This window comes from Nicotiana sylvestris, chromosome 5, assembly GCF_000393655.2.
Source record: "Nicotiana sylvestris chromosome 5, ASM39365v2, whole genome shotgun sequence".
Lineage (NCBI taxonomy): Eukaryota > Viridiplantae > Streptophyta > Magnoliopsida > Solanales > Solanaceae > Nicotiana > Nicotiana sylvestris.
Window position 1 is genome coordinate 62,947,785 of NC_091061.1, and position 16,596 is coordinate 62,964,380.

The following is a 16,596-nucleotide window of genomic DNA, read 5'->3' on the forward strand; positions in this document are numbered from 1 at the left end:
GAAAATGGATTTTATGGTCTGTCGTTAGTTTTGAGACTTTGACTAAAGGTAGAATGTATTTGCCCATTTTCACAAACATTAAGGGGTCGTTTGGTTGGAATACGGATTATGCCGGTATAAGTTATGCCTGTATAATTTTGTTGGGATAAGTTATGCTGAAATTGTTGTTTATTCACTGTTTGATATGTTGTATTAAGAATGACAATTGCATAATTTTTAAGAAGAAAGTATAAGTTATACCGGTGCTAATTACCCCATCCTCTATAAGGTATAAGTTATCCCGGTGTTAAAATTAACACCGGGATAACTTATACATAGTTTGCTAACGAAACATAGTATTAAGATGGTATTAAATTTTTATATCACCTCTATACCTTCTTATACCTCATATCAAACAAACCATAAGGATGTTTTTTGTTCAGTCATATAAACCTTCGGCCATGAAAGTGGTACCACCTTTCTTCTAACGCAGCAACTATTTTATGCCCCATAAAAACTCAATAGTGACCCATCAACAAAACTCTCTCAAGCTCTCTAATTCGAAAGACTCTGACCGGAAGGCGAACAGGGTGAGACTCGTCGTCCGTTGGGAAATGTAGAGGCCTTCGGAGGAGAAGAGAAAGAGAATATTATGAAAAATCAAAAAGAAATAGTGAATAAAGGAAAATAATAAAAATAACATTAAAAGAGAAAATAACGTGGCAGAATAATATTAGTGCGTAAAACTTACAACATTTCTTGTATTTGGTGTTGGTCCTAAAGGGTGATATTTATTACTTTCTTCCGTTCCAATTTACGTGAACCTATTTGACTGAGCATGAAATTTAAGAAAAAATGAAGATTTTTGGAATTTGTGATCCTAAACATGCTTAAAATAGGTCTAGTGTGTGGTTATAAAAGCTTCTCATTAAGGGTAGAATTGAAAATTTAAACTAAATTGTTTCCAAATTTAATAGGCGTTTGGCCATAAATCCCAAAATAAATTTTCAAATTTGAAATTTCACTAAAATTTGAATTGAAGATGAAGTTGTGTTTGGTTATAGTTTTTGCAACATATTTGAATGTCTTTTCTTGCAAAACCATGAAATATGATTTATACCCCATAATTTGTAAAAAAATATCAAAACCGTCCCAATTTAATTATACTACTTGAATAAACAATCAAACATGTTATTGTTTAGCAACATGGTAGTCGTTACAAGAAAATGGTTCATTATCCGCTGCAGTAGCTTCATCTGATAGTCGAGGGGAAACACGTAGGTAGTTGTAGGTTAATAATTGATGGGATCATTTTATAAATTTTAAAAGTATAAGATAAATTTGTAAAATTAAAAACTAGTGAAAATGCATTTTCAATTGAAAAACTAGCAAGAACCAGTTTTTCAAATTTGAAAATGCATTTTCAAGTGAAATTGGAAAAATTGGTAAGATATGAATAATCAAACATTGTTTTCAATTTTTTTTTTTGGAAAAAAGCAAAAATTTTGTATGTCCAAACGGGCTCTTAAAAAAGGTTTTTTTTTTATAACGGACCAAAAAAAATATGTTCATCAACTTTATTCTCTCTCCCTTGACTTAAATTTAAATAACACGGATAATATTACAAAAATTAACGGCGTCTCTGACTATATATAAGTGTTTCAAAATAAGTAGGGGAAGTAGTAAATCTAGACAGGAAACAAAAGAGAGTGGGTCGAAACCTGACTGTCAAATCTACATATTCTCTCTCTCTCCCTCTGAAGATTCGTTTCACTCGCCGATCATTATTCATCTCTGCTTTTTCAATCTCTTTCCTTTGCCTCTCTCTACCACAATATTGTTCTCAGATATTATGTTCTAGGTACGTGAAAATTTAAATTATATAGGAGTACAACTTTTTGTCTCTTTAAACACCATTATTTGGTATTTACACGTTTTCTTTTTTCTTGGTGGCTTGTGAGAAAAGAACTTACAAATAGAAACAAATAATTCTGGTTTACTTTTGGAAGTTTTCTGAGTTTCCAACATTTTAGATTAGTTAAATCTGTCATAAGCTTGAAAGTATTGATATTTATTAACTTTTGGTACACTGGACTTTTTTCTTGGGAGAATTTCTAATGTAGCTTGAGACTCTGAGTACAATTCTTTCTCCTTTTTTTTTTTTTCTTGTGTGTTGGGCGTGGGTTTATCTGATATCTACTTTTTTCTTTATACTTTTTGTGGGAATTTTATGCTTTTGCAACTGTAAAAAGACTTCTCTGTAAAGTCTTCAACTTTGAATTCCTTGTCTCTGCTTAACGATTTCTTAATTCTCTCTGATAATAGAAATGTTTTTGTCCTTTTTTTTTTTTTGCTTTTCTTTTTTCAACCCAGCTTTTCAAGTTTTCTTATGCAGCTGTTCTTGTCTTCCCACCCCCTCAGGCTCCCCCTTAGGACGTTGTGGGGAGGGAGGAGCAGTGGGTGGGGGTAAAGTTCTGTGCATTTCTTGATTGGAAAATGGTGTATCGAAAGGCTACTCTTTTTTTTGACAAACAGGGATCATATTATATATATCACGAAATAGTAGAGATAATGTTGTTCATGTTGCCGGGAGGGGCATTACCTACTTGGTTATTACAAACTAATAACATGCCCCTTAGGATATTTTTGTTACCAAAAGCTGCTAGCCTAGAGCAAACATCCTTGTTAAAGAACCTAACGGCATAAGTCTTTCCTTCATAGTCTGATTTCAAGATATTGGTTACAAAATAAGGTGCATAGTAGATAACATTAAGATCCATGTTGTTGTTGCCACTCAGCCCTTCTTTAGCGAGCATGTGTGCCGGCTTGTTGGCCTCCCTGAAGATGTGATGTACTCCCTGGATCTTCACTTGTCCCATTAACAACCTACACTCGTTAATAATATCATCAAGTAATATTATTCCATTATCCAAACAGGTAATAACATCGGTTGAGTCTGTTTCTACTTCTAATTTTGTAAATCCTTGCCTAATGGCAGTTTTCAAACCAATATTCAGGGCCATTAATTTTGCCTGAAGTGCAGAAGTTCCTGGGGTGTTTCCATGAAAGCCAACTATCCATTGGCCATAGTTGTCTTTGAACACCCCACCAAATCCATAGAGTGATTGGTCCTCATTGAAGGAGGCACCAATATTGAGCTTGATGAGACCTCTAGAGGGTTTATTCCAGTTAACGTTTATTGGAATTTTTTCCGGCCTAGTATTTTCTTTTCCAGTTAAAAGCTTGAACTCTACTGATAAGTTAATAGCACTTTTAAAACTTGCCAAATGCGTGTAGTTATTGTATAAATTGTTATTTCTGTTAATCCAAATTGTCCAAATGACAAAGGGAAATAGGTCATGCCAAGTGATAATAGGGTTTTTAAAAGTAGAGTTGTGATCTCGAATATAAGTAAGCCAATTTGTAGCACCATTCCGACTTTTGGAATCAATTCCTAAGTATGATCATAGTTGTTTAACTGCCATGCATTCCAAGAAAACATGATTAATAGTTTCCTTATCAGTTTTACAAGTAGAACATATAGGATCTATGATAATGCCAATATGGTTTAAGAAGCTTCTTGTTGGAAGTCTATTATGGTAGCTTTTCTACAAAAGAAATTTTATCTTGTTTGGACAATTAGATTCCCAAATCCACGAGAAATCCTTGTAGCAATCCAACTGATTGTCTAAGAGGGAGTAGCATGATTTGCTAGTGAAAAGACCATTGGAGTTCAATGATCAAACCGGAGTATCATGGGATTTGTTTGTGGGTTGTGTAGCATTTATCTTCTTGATAATTCCGGGTTCTAGGGTCATTGATAGATGAGATAACTCCCAAATGTTTTGTTTCCATATATTCTTTATGGTAAAGGTTTCATCCTGGAGGGTTAAAGGACCCTGAATATATTGACGAAGAGAGTTGGATTGGTGAATCCAACGACTATTCCCCACACTCAAGGCTGAGGACTTATGAGGCAGCCAAGTAATCCATTTGCTACATATTTCCCAGCCTAGTGCAATACTATTCCATATAAAGGAATTATTTTTTAGTATTTTCCTTGCACCATATAGACCTAATATTATTTTAGCCCAGGGAGATTGGGTATTGTGGATGAGTCTTCAAGTTAGGTTAGCCAAGCTTACTAGGTTTTTCTTTATTGCAGCATGAAGCCCTAACCCACCATCCTTTTTGTTTTGAGTGATATTGTCCCATTTTATGAGATGAAGTTTTTTTGAAGTTCCATTAGTACTCCATATAAAATCCCGTTGGATCTTGTCAAGTTTACTTAGAATCTTAGCCGGTAGAAGGGTATAGTGCATTAAGTGATTTGGAAGAGAGTTTAAACAAGAGGTTGCTAAGGTACCAGCCATGCTTAGTAAATTTGATTCCAGGTACTGAGTCTAGAAATCATGTTGTCAAGGACAAATTGGAAATCTTTGGCCTTGGGTTTGGAGCTTGTAACAAGAAAACCTATGTATTTTCTGAAAAAACTACTAACTTTGATCTTAAGGGTTTGTGAGAGGATAGATTGTGTAGGCTCAGGGCAGTGCTTGGAGATAATGATTTTGGACTTAGCTTTGTTGATGGATTGCCCTGATAGGTGACAAAAAGAGTTGAGACAGTCATTGATGGCTTCAATTGTTTTATCATTAATTTTAGCCATTAATTGTATTGAAAGGCTACTCATATGAGAGTTACAACCAAATCTGAACTGAAAAAAGTTGAGTTGTCATCTTTTTACTAATAACATTTTTGGAACAGTTTGTGCGCACATCGATTATATCATTAGTTAGCTGTGAATCCAGTAGTTCCCCTTTTAATTTATGTGATACTATTTTCTTATTAAACACACTTTTATTTTTCAAATTTAATTTAATTTTGCACATTTTATTTTATTCTTAATGAGAAATTTTTATGAACAAACAAATTTTATATGACGGTTTGCATGTTTCGAGAATCAAGCTTCAAAATTTTGATTGTGAATTTGAATATAAAGCTTTTACGTTTTTTGAAATAAAATTTATATATTTGAAAATTATGCAAAATGTGTACAATAAATTACAATAATTAACAATTTAAAATATTTAAAAGGCATACGAAAAAAATCATAGTAAAAAAAAATTAAATTCTCGAAATTCGAACACTGCTACATAAATTAGGACAAAGAGAATAACTTATCTAAATCCTACCCTCTCTTTTCCGGTTTATGTGAACCTATTTCCTTTTTGGTTCGTTCAAAAAAGAATGACCCCTTACTAAATTTGGAAATAATTTAGCTTAAGCTTTCAATTCTATCCTTAATGAGAAGCTTTTATACTCACACAAATACTCTAAACCCTTTTGTGGCTTGTTTAGGACCACAAATTTCCAGTCACATAAATTGGAACGGAGGGAGAACTATTTTCTTTCTTAAATCCCTTGTCAAATCAAACTATATTACATAATTGAAAGTACTCCTTCTATTCCAGTTTATATGAACGTATTTCCTTTTTGGTCCGTTCCAAAAAGAATGATTTCATTCTAAATTTGGAACATAATTTAGCTTAAACTTACATTTCTACCCTTAATGAGAAGCTTTTATAATCACACAAATACTCTGGACCCTTTTTTGACTTGTTTAAAACCACAAATTCCAAAAGTTTTTTTCTTAAACTTCGTGCCCAGTCAAACAGGTTCACATAAATTGGAATAGAGGGAGCATCAGATTTTAGGGCATTTAGCTAGGTATAGAGTACGCACTAAAAGGTTCTCTTTATGGAAATGGGGTCTGCTTTTCTTGACATCTCATTATACCTCATACAATATTAGGTAAATAATAATGGTATTAATTAATAATTGTATACTCCATGTTTGTTACATGATCAAAGAACAACCTATGAGGAGGGGGTGTGGTCATAATTTCAAGTTCAGATGTTGTCTCTCTCTCATGTACAATTTGTCTTTAAACAATTTAAAATACCTTATCTAGTTTTGTCTCTGCCTTTTCCTTAATACTATAGAGCCAAGTACACATGGGAAGATATGATGGAGTTTCCTTACAACTATTATAAAAATTCCAAGAAATTGTCTCTACTACTTTTCCTCATTATTGTCTTGTGTTTTCCTCCTTTTCCTTGAAAGGGGTCTGATTCTTTCTTCACCAACATAGAGACAGAGAAATGGAAGTTAATGGTGGTAGAGAGATAGATGGCAAAGTTATGCAGACATTTCAAAAGAGTTTTGTTCAAGTTCAGAACATATTGGACCAGAATAGGCTGCTAATCAATGAGATTAATCAGAACCATGAGTCCAAAATTCCTGACAATTTGAGCAGGAATGTTGGTTTAATTAGAGAACTCAACAACAATATCAGGAGAGTGGTTGACTTATATGCACATCTTTCAGGTAATTTCAATAAATCAATGGATGTTTCATCTGAAGGGGACTCAACTGCTACACACAAAAGGGGTAGGCCTGTTTAAAGAGAAGATGAATTTTATTAGATTGTATTATAAACTCTTTAGTCTACTTTCTTTAGTACCAAATTACAAGAGAAAATAATGACACCCAAATTCTGTTAATGTCTACCTCCAGATCTAATTGAAAGAAGAATGTCTATATCTTCTACTCTTTCTGCCTTTAATTTGTGGTAAATTCTTGATTGAGGAGTAGTAGTTGTTGTTGTTCATAATTAAAATCAAATGACAGGTTACTGTTCCCTTTTTCTATATTTTGATACACTACTTTTTATTTGAATGCGCCAAACTTAATAGTAACTCTTGTAAAAGGGGATGATGCTTTTAGAACTTTTCAGTTTGTCAAAAGCCTAATGATATATTGATATTAGATATGGGTCTTTAGTCTCTTTACAGACTCTCTTTTAATGGAATTCTTTCTTCATTTCTGCTCAAAGTTTCTTTTCCATATTACCCCAGTTGTGAGAAGTGGAAGTAGTGGCTGGCACTGCTTCTCTCTTTGTAAACCATATGATAATCAAAATTTACAAGCTCGATTAATCTAGATTCGCACACACGTGTAGGTCTATTAAAGATGTTCTCCATTAAGGATAGATGGATCCTAACCATCCCATTATACTCCTTGATGGTGTGGCTGGGATTATAAGAAATCTAAGCTCCTCTTATGAAAAAAAAGAAAAATGAAAAAGTTTCAAACTACTGTTGATGATTTGTATGTGGAGAACTGAGCAGAGTGAAGGAGATGCACCGAAAGTCTTTTTATTTGCCAATCACACAGCACTACAAGATGAGAATCTCAAACAGAAAATGATGGGTCTTTTGACCAAAATTTCAGTAAAACTTTTCCCTATTTGTTTAAGTTTATTGTTTGTTCCATCCAATGATATTATCTTGGAGAGCATTGATAGGGAAAGACCTTATGGGATAAAATAAATAAATAAAAAGCAGCTTGGAAGTTAGCTTAAAGCTTAGAGCACTAGAGTTCCAACAGAGAGACAGATTATATTATGCGAACTGACAAGGGCCCCAAGTGGCTCTCCTTTTAGATAGAGCTCAACTTCTACATGCTTATCCTAACTCAAAGGGGGTCATTTTGATTTGAAGATAAGTTAGCTCAGATTAGTTATGCTGAAATTATTTATATTGGAATTAATTAAGTTAGGATTAATGTATTATTATTATTTTTTATTGATTGTTTGATGTGTTGTATTAATCATGTGATTATCAGTTTTACTGCTTTATCTTGGAATAACTAATCCTGTAATTATTATTCCACCCTTTGGTAGGCATGAATTATCCAGTACTATTTTTTTATTTTGGAATAACTTATCCCAGGATTAGTAACCAAACAAAGTATAAGGGGGTACAAAATTTTTATCCCAGAATTATTTGTTTATCCTTCGTACGAAACGACCCCTAAGGGTAGCTCGGTTGAGCATCAATTTATGTATAATTATAATACAAGAATTAGTTCTGCAAAAAATAAAATTTATTGAACGTTTGGTTCTTTATACTAAAAATAGAATATAAAGGGTATCGATGATGATTTTTATGAAAAGATAAAGAGTAATTTTATTTTTTTAGATTTAATTCATGTACTAACTTAATCCATATATTGTTATACCAAGTTATATTAGGTATAAACTAATATACCAATTGAGGTATGGAAGTTTTAACGTACAAACCGAATAATATATAAAGCAACCAAATTTATACCATGATTATATTATGTTATACCTCAAACCAAATGAACACCAAGTTTCCAATTTCTATTTTTTTACATTTCGTTATCTCTTTCATTTGGTCTGTACATTAGTAACGGATCCAACCGTGGTTCATAGGTTCAATAAAATCGGATGTTTTAAACTTTAACTTTTATATGTATATGCAAAAAAAATATAAATAGATTTAAATATGTGCAAATTCAATGATGTGATCTCAAATGCGGATGTGGACGTGAGGTTTGATACACAATTTTATCCCAAAAAGAGGAAGTTTCAAGTACCTTCTGTGAGTAATCCAAGGGAATGTTGAGATTAACGAGGATGTCACACATCATATCGAAGTAGAGTGGATGAAATAGAGGCTCGCAATTCGGTTTTTTGTGTGATACGAATGTGAAATGCACCTAAACTCAAAGGCAAGTTCTACAGAATGGTGGTTCGGCCGACTATGTTGTATGAGACTAAGTGTTGGCCAGTCAAGAAATCTCATATTCGAAAGATAAAAGATGTTGATATGGATATGCGGACATGCATACCAAGCTACATAACATAAGAAAGGAAGATATTCAGGACAAGATGGACATGACCCTTGTGGAGGATAAAATACGAGAAGCGAGGCTTAGATGGTTCGGACATGTGAAAAGGAGGGACACAGATGCCCCTGTAAGGAAGTGTGAGAGGTTGGCATCGCTGAAGAGAGGTAGAGGTAGACCAAAGAAGTACTGAGTAGAGGTGATTAGGCAGGACATGATGCTGCTTCAGCTTACGGAGGACATAACCCTTAATAGGGTGGTGTAGAGGTCGAAGATTAGAGTAGAAAAGTAGTAGGTAGTCTTGAGCCATGTATTTTCTATTTTAGATTTCTAGTACTACCTGTCGTTTCTCTCGCTTCGATTTTCTTGTTATCTTGTTGGCATTACTTTATGTTATCTTGTATTTACTGCACGTCATTATCTTGTTATTTGCTTTTTTTCTTTTGCATCTTTTCTTGATCTCAGGTCTATTGAAAAACAATTTCTCTATCTTTTTAAGATAGCGATAAAGTCTGTGTATATAATATCATCCCTAAACTTTACTTATGGAATTATACTGAATCTATTTGCTATTATTGTTGTGAATAGAGTCAAATATATATTTTAATACTCACACTTTGAACTCATAACTCACATTTGTGAATAGAGTTAAATATATATTTTAACACTTACACTTTGAACTCATAACTCACATTACATAAATTCGGAATCCCCTATTGCCGTTAATACACTTTTTTGAACTGTCTTCATTTGCTCTAATGAGCACAGCCCCCTCCCTCGCTCTTTTCTAGAGGCGCACTCAGACCCCAAAGGGTTCAACATTTTTTTTTATTTAAAGTTGTTTGAGTTGATTTAGTAAAACTAGCCTTAGAATAGGTGCTCCGCACGTGTATTTTATTTTAATGAGTAATTTTTTTAAATAAAAATAAATATTATATTAAAAGCTATTTAAGATTACAAAATAAAAATTTAAGCTCCAGGATTGATGAATATTGATCCTATATAGCTAACTCAATAGAAGAAAAAATTTGCTCCATGAAATACATCGATCATCATTCCATATATTTAACTTAAATTTAGTTCCAGTTTTATAATTGTACCATTTCGGCCCCACAAATTATTATGCCACCTTTACGAATTATCCAAGAACATATAGCATTTGATGATTTAAGAGTTTTTCCGATTTTTCTTTCTGTAAATCTATTTCAAGTTCATTCTTCTTTTTTCGTCATTTCAAGTTGATTCTAAAAGAAACAAATATGATCAATTAACTAATAGAAGATAATTTTTATTTCTCGCAAAAAAATATAATTATTTTTTATGATCCAAAATCCCATCTTAAGGATTGTGATGGTCGGCACCTAGTCCCTAGAACTATATAAGCCCAACATATGCTGAGTTTTTAATAGATTCAAATCATTCAACCATTAAATATAAACTAGTAAATGACATACATAGCTAAAACAAACAATATTTATATATTTTTTTCAAAACCGGTAGTGCTAAGTTATAAGCTCTACTGAGAGAATACTGAAAATCACTAAATACAACACTGTTTGAAAATAAAGTAAACAATAGCAAGGAACAATGGAAGTTGACTTCGAGGCCTGCGAGCGAGCATGCAGGTATACCTTGAAGTCTCCACAGCAACTCTGATAAATAACTCGCTAACGCCCCGATAACTAGGGATTCTAGTCTATTTTATGCTCCTTTTTGCTTGAGTTTTAGATTAAAAGTGTGTACAAGTATTCCCAAAAGCTAACTTATTGTGCTTGTTTGCAGTGTTTGTCAAAAAGAGACAAGAAAGTCAAAAATCAGCTAAAAAGGAAGTGAAACCTGCACAAGTCAAAGCTGAGTCAACTGAGCACTACAACAGAAAATCAACCGCGGACGCGAAGGACCTACCGCGACAGCGGTCCTTTTATCGCGGTCAGCAGAGGAGAGATTCAGAGAGCCAAAACTGAAGCTAAAACTAGAAGATCGCGGTTGATTTTATGCGGCCGCGGTAGCCTCACCGCTGCAGCGGTACCTCCGTCAGGGCATTTTTGTCCAAAAAATTTAGCTATATATAAATACTTCTTTTTCAGATTTTTAGGTAATCTTATCTTAGTTGAGCACGTGAACGTCATATTTTTGCTTTTTAGAGTAGTTTTGTAGCTTGTTTAACAATTAATCTTAGACTTTTATCTTGCAATTAATTTTTATGGGTTATTCTTCATCTCAATCTTTGATTCTTCAATAATTATGAGTAGCTAAACTCATTAGCTAGGGTTGTGGCTCAACCCTAGTGTGGGCATTTAATGGGTCTCCTATTTTAGGGCTTAGATTTTTATGGGTGATTGATATTTGGCCTGATTTATGTTTTTATGTTGTATTGGTCGTTGCAAACACTAATTTGTGCCTTTTTAACTTAGGCTCTTCTTGAGAAAGAGAGCTTAAGTCTAGGAAATTCAGGCCAACAAGGAATTGGGGTGTATTCAAGAGATTGATAGCCCCAATTAAAGGGTTAAACCTAGAGATAATAATACACGACTTGAGCCAACTTTGCTTGAACAAATTGAACACCCAATTGGGCTTGAGAAAGCCAATTAGGGCAAAGTCACTCAAACTACCGAGAGGTATAGAGTGAGTATCTTCGTGCATTGGCTATATCATGATCCCAACTATAACATTATTTCCATAAGTTCTAGATCCCATTAGATACTCACCTAGGAGTAAGTCACTTTCCTAGTGCCTTTTTACCCATTTAGAAAACCCTACAAAAATATCTACTTAGCCTTAATTTCGTACATCATTAGTATTAAATTAGAAGTAACAAACAAACAAGAATGATTGGAAGTGCAAACAATAGCATCGCACATTGCTAGGTTAGATAGGAACTCAACTCCAAACATATCTTAGCTCCCTGTGGATTCGATCCCGACCTTTTCAGGTAAAAGGTGCATCGATCGCTCTTGCAACTCTATAGTGGTGTAGGGTTAGACCCGATCACTTTTTGGCACTGTTGCTGGGAAGCTAAACAGTTTTGGCTATCTATCTACATAGTTTTGTGTCTTGTTTTTCTTTCACTCTGTGATACTAACTTGTGTGTGTCGCCAATTCAGGTACCAAATGGCAGCGAACAATAATAATGATCCTCTTGGAAATGCTATTCCAGGGGAGGAGGTAGATGATAATATTGACGATGAGGTACCTATAGTGCCTCAAGCTTAAAGGAGAGGCCGCCAGGCCAATGATAATATTACAGAACCCCCATCGCCTCCTCCAAGAGTCGCTCCTCGGGTGCTTCCAAACGAAGAATATGCAAGTGCAATTGTCCCACCCCGGATCCGGGCGAGCAATTTTCAAATTACAAATGTGATGTTAACTTTGTTGGAGCAGCGAGGGTACTTCACAAGTGTTTCCCATCAGAATGCATATAAATATCTCAAAAGCTTTGTGGATACATGTTGGGGAAGCAAGCAAAAAAATGTGCCAGAGGATACATTGAGGTTGAGATTATTCCCTTTCTCACTTATAGGGAAAGCTTTGGACTGGCTCGAAAGGCTTCCCAACCATTCCATCACTAATTGGGATGAGTTGACGGACAAGTTTATAGCCAAGTTTTCCTCGCTAGGGCTTATGACGACTTTGAGAGATGAGATTTTGGCCCTCAAACAGGAACCTAATGAACCACTTCATGAGATCTGGGAGAGATATCGGCCAATGGTGAAAGAATGTCCGAACAATGGCATGACCGAAGCAATGATTCAGCAGATATTCTACCGTGGCATTAGCACAACCAATCAGTGTGTAGTGAACCAGCTAGCAGGGAGAAATTTTATGAACACACCTTATGCTGAGGCGTGTGAGATATTGAATGAGATGGCAGATACTTCCTCAGCTTGGCAAAGTCGAGCCAATATGCCACAGGGTGACCCCACTGTCATCCACCTGCACAAAGAGCTCCATGATCATAGCCAGGCAATAGCAGAGTTAACTACAACAATGAACCAGTTGGCAAAAGCTCAATTGCAACAAGTTCAAGCTCCTAGACAAGTAAATGCTATAAAAGGTGTCAACATATTGGTCAACAAGAGGTAGCGGTGTACAAACCGAACCGAAAAATTGCACCAAACCGAAAAGTCAAACCAAACCGACTAAAAACCCGATTAGGTTTGGTTTAATTTTGTTTGGTATTGAGTAAAAAAAGTCGAACCAAACCGATATATAAATATATAACTTTTATATATACTTTTAAGATTTTATATAGAGTTTTCTTTAAAAGATGTCTAGAAATATTTGGGATTATCTTGCGGGATATAATATTTAATAGTATATGAAGTGCTCCATATTTATTAACCTTAAATAATGGATTATGTGATAACTTTCTCATCAAGTGTTACTGAAATGCGTCAATCTCTTTGTTCTTCCATATTCGTATCATATGTTAAGATCTACTAAATTGTTACATCTTTTTCGAATGTTAAGTGATTATTATTATTATTATTATTATTTAGGTATCATATTGATTTTTATATTTAATTACTAAATTCGGTTAACCTTGAAAGTATACATCAACGAAACATTATTATCAGACGACTAAAAAACATAACTAATATATGTTACTAAGAAAATTCTCTCATAAAATATTTTAATAGATAATTTTTGTCAATTTTTTATATTTTTACTAAACATATATTTACTTATCAAAAATTTAACAAAGTAAGATTGAAATAATATTTAAGTAACAAAAAACCCGAAAAACTAGAAAAATCTGACAAAACCGAACCAATCCAAATCGATATAGTTGGTTTGGTTTGGTTTTGATAAAGACCGAACCAACCCGGTCCATGTACACCCCTAACAAGAGGCGACAAAAAGGTTAACAAGGTCAAGGTAATCCGGATCAATATGATCAAGGTAGTGGTGGTTTCAATCAAGATGAGGGCTATGATGAGCAAAGTGAAGAAGTGCAGTACGTGAACAATTACCAAGGACAAAGGGGCAATGCTCCTAACCAACAACAACAGTGGAGATCCCAAGGAAATTGGGGGAATCAAAACCAACAAGGCAATGGCAATTGGGGGAATCAAAACCAACAAGGCAATAGCAGCCGGGGGAACAACAATCAGAATTGGGGCAACCAGAACAACCATGGCAACTGAAGTGGCAACAACAACAATTGAGGAGGAAACAACAACCAAGGGGGTTGGAATAATGGCAACCAAGGGAATCGGGGGCAAGACTTTAAAAGACCTCCAATGTTTCAACAACCAAACAACCCACCCCCATTTCCTTCTCAAGGTCCTAGCTTGTTGAACAATGAGATGGGAATGATCGAGATGATGTTTGAACAAATGATGAAAAAGAATGCTGACTCTGATGCCCAGTTGGCATCCCGCAATACTTCAATCTAGAATTTGAAGGTTCAACTTGGCTAGATTTCGCAATCTTTGAATACTCATCCTAGAATGGCTCTACCTAGTGATACGGTAGTAAACCCGAAGGGTGGGAACAACACCAGGCATGCAATAGCGGTGATTACTAGAAGCATTCGAGGTGGTTATGTGAAGACCTCCAAGAAAAAGGAAATTGTGAGTGATGAGGTTGAAGTACAAGATAATGATATCCCTATAGTTGATGAGCAAGTGAGTGAATAAAATTTGAATGCGAAAGTGAGAATTGATATTAATGATAATGAGGTGGAGACTCAAGATGATGTGAACCTGCCTAGGGAACACGTAATAGACATACCGAAAATGGTAGTGCCCAAGGCTAAGGCTCCCTTGCCAAGGCCTCCTCCACCTTACCCTCGAAGGATTGCAAAGCAAAAGAATGAGAACCAATTTAGGAAATTTATTGACATGATGAAGAGCTTATCAATCAATATTCCCCTAGTGGAAGCTCTTGAGCAAATGCCGAGTTACGCCAAGTTCATGAAAGACTTGGTGACTAAAAAGAGATCCATGGACTGTGACACCATCAAAATGACTCACCAAATAAGTGCAATTGTGCACTCGATGGCTCCAAAGCTTGAAGATCTCGGCGCTTTAACCATTCCATGTAACATTGGGAGTGCGGATTTTGCAAAGGCATTGTGCGATTTGGGTGCAAGTATCAATTTGATGCCTTAATCCGTGTTCAAAACTTTGGGTATTGGTCAACCGAGGGCTACTTCAATGAGGTTGCAAATGGTGGATAGAACAATGAAGAGGTCTCTTGGTATTATTAATGATGTTCTTGTTCAGGTGAACAAGTTCATTTTGCCTGCTGACTTTGTGATCTTGGACTGCGAGGTTGACTATGAGATTCTGATCATATTGGGAAGACCTTTTCTTGCAACTGGAAAGGCCTTGGTTGATGTGGAAGCAGGGGAGATCACCTTCCGGGTGGGTGATGAAAAAGTGGTATTTCATGTGTGCAAATCAATGAAGCAGCCAAATAGCACTGAAGTGTGTTCTTTTGTGAATCTTGTCATGGAAGTGATAGTTGATGATACTAGTGCAATGATCAATGTGAAGGATCCTCTAGAAGCGGTATTGTTGAACCTTGATGTGAATAAGGATTAAGGTTGGGTGGAGTGTGTCAATTCCTTGCATGGAATGAGCTCTTACTCTTATAATCCTCGAAAGCTCTCTTTGGATATTGAGAATAGAAAGACTCCACCAACAAAGCCCTCAATCAAGGAACCACCCGTTTTGGATTTGAAGACTTTTCCCTCACATCTCATGTATAAATTCTTAGGCCCTAGTTCGACTTTACCTGTTATTCTTTCATCTTGTCTTACTAATGTGCAGGTAGATGCAACACTGGAGGTGCTCCAAAGAAGGAAAAAGCAATTGGATGGACTCTAGCTGATATTCGGGGAATAAGCCCCGTCTTTTGCATGCACAAGATCATACTTGAAGATGATGCCAAGACCTCCGTGGAACATCAAAGGACGTTGAATGAGGTTATGCAAGAGGTTGTCAAAAAGGAGGTGATCAAGTGGTTCGATGCAGGGGTTGTGTACCCCATCTCGGATAGTTCTTAGACTTCGCTAGTGCAATGTATGCTGAATAAGGGTGGTATGACCGTGGTTATCAATGAGCGAAATGAGTTAATTCCCACCAGGACTGTCACAGGATGGAGGGTGTGCATGGACTATCACAAACTGAATAAAGTGACCCGCAAGGATCATTTTCCATTGCCCTTTCTTGACTAGATGCTAGATAGACTTGCTGGGCGTGCCTTCTACTGTTTCTTGTATGGGTACTCTGGGTACAACTAGATTTTAATTGCTCTGGAAGATCAGGAGAAAACCACCTTCACGTGTCCGTATGGCATCTTTGCATTTTCTAGGATGCCATTTGGTTTGTGCAATGAACCGGCTACCTTCCAACTGTGTATGATGGCTATATTTACCGTCATGGTGGAGGACTTTTTGGAGGTATTTATGGACGACTTCAGTATTGTGGGTGACTCTTTTGATGAATGTTTGAAGAATCTCGACAAGGTGTTGTCCTGGTGTGAAGAGACCAATCTTGTGCTTAACTGGGAAAAATACCACTTTATGGTCGAGGAGGGCATTGTCCTCGGCCATAAGATCTCAAAGCACGGCATAGAGGTAGACAAGGCTAAAATTGAAGTGATCTCAAAGCTTCCTCCTCCTACTTCAGTCAAGGGGGTTAGGAGTTTTCTTGGGCATGCCAGGTTCTACTGAAGATTCATCAAAGACTTTACTAAGGTAGTGAACCCTTTATGCAAGTTATTGGAAAAAGATTCCAAGTTCGTATTTAATGAGGAATGTATGAAAGCTTTTGAAGTTCTTAAGTACAAATTGATAACCACTCCCATTATTACCACACCCAATTGGAGCTTACCTTTTGAGCTCATGTGTGACGCAAGCGATGTTGCGGTAGGAGTGGTCTTGGGTCAAAG

At 35.7% G+C, this 16,596-nt stretch overlaps 2 protein-coding genes across 3 annotated transcripts; both read left to right on the forward strand.

Annotated features, from left to right (window-relative positions):
• The first annotated feature begins 1,678 nt into the window (after positions 1 to 1,678).
• On the forward strand, positions 1,679 to 6,689 carry LOC104244669 (protein ELF4-LIKE 3). 2 transcript variants are annotated; one of them, XM_009800143.2, is made up of 2 exons: positions 1,679 to 1,840; positions 6,103 to 6,689. In XM_009800143.2, exon 2 carries the CDS (start codon positions 6,141 to 6,143, stop codon positions 6,441 to 6,443), a length of 303 nt encoding a protein of 100 aa, XP_009798445.1. In that variant the 5' UTR covers positions 1,679 to 1,840; positions 6,103 to 6,140; the 3' UTR covers positions 6,444 to 6,689. The 2 variants fall into 2 exon arrangements, with proteins under 2 accessions (XP_009798445.1, XP_070030523.1); XM_070174422.1 differs by having other exon boundaries at positions 6,131 to 6,689.
• An 8,178-nt stretch (positions 6,690 to 14,867) lies between these two features.
• LOC138868738 (uncharacterized) lies at positions 14,868 to 15,530 on the forward strand. Its single transcript, XM_070146304.1, has 2 exons — positions 14,868 to 15,212; positions 15,474 to 15,530. Exons 1-2 carry the CDS (start codon positions 14,868 to 14,870, stop codon positions 15,528 to 15,530), a joined length of 402 nt encoding a protein of 133 aa, XP_070002405.1.
• Positions 15,531 to 16,596: the final 1,066 nt, after the last annotated feature.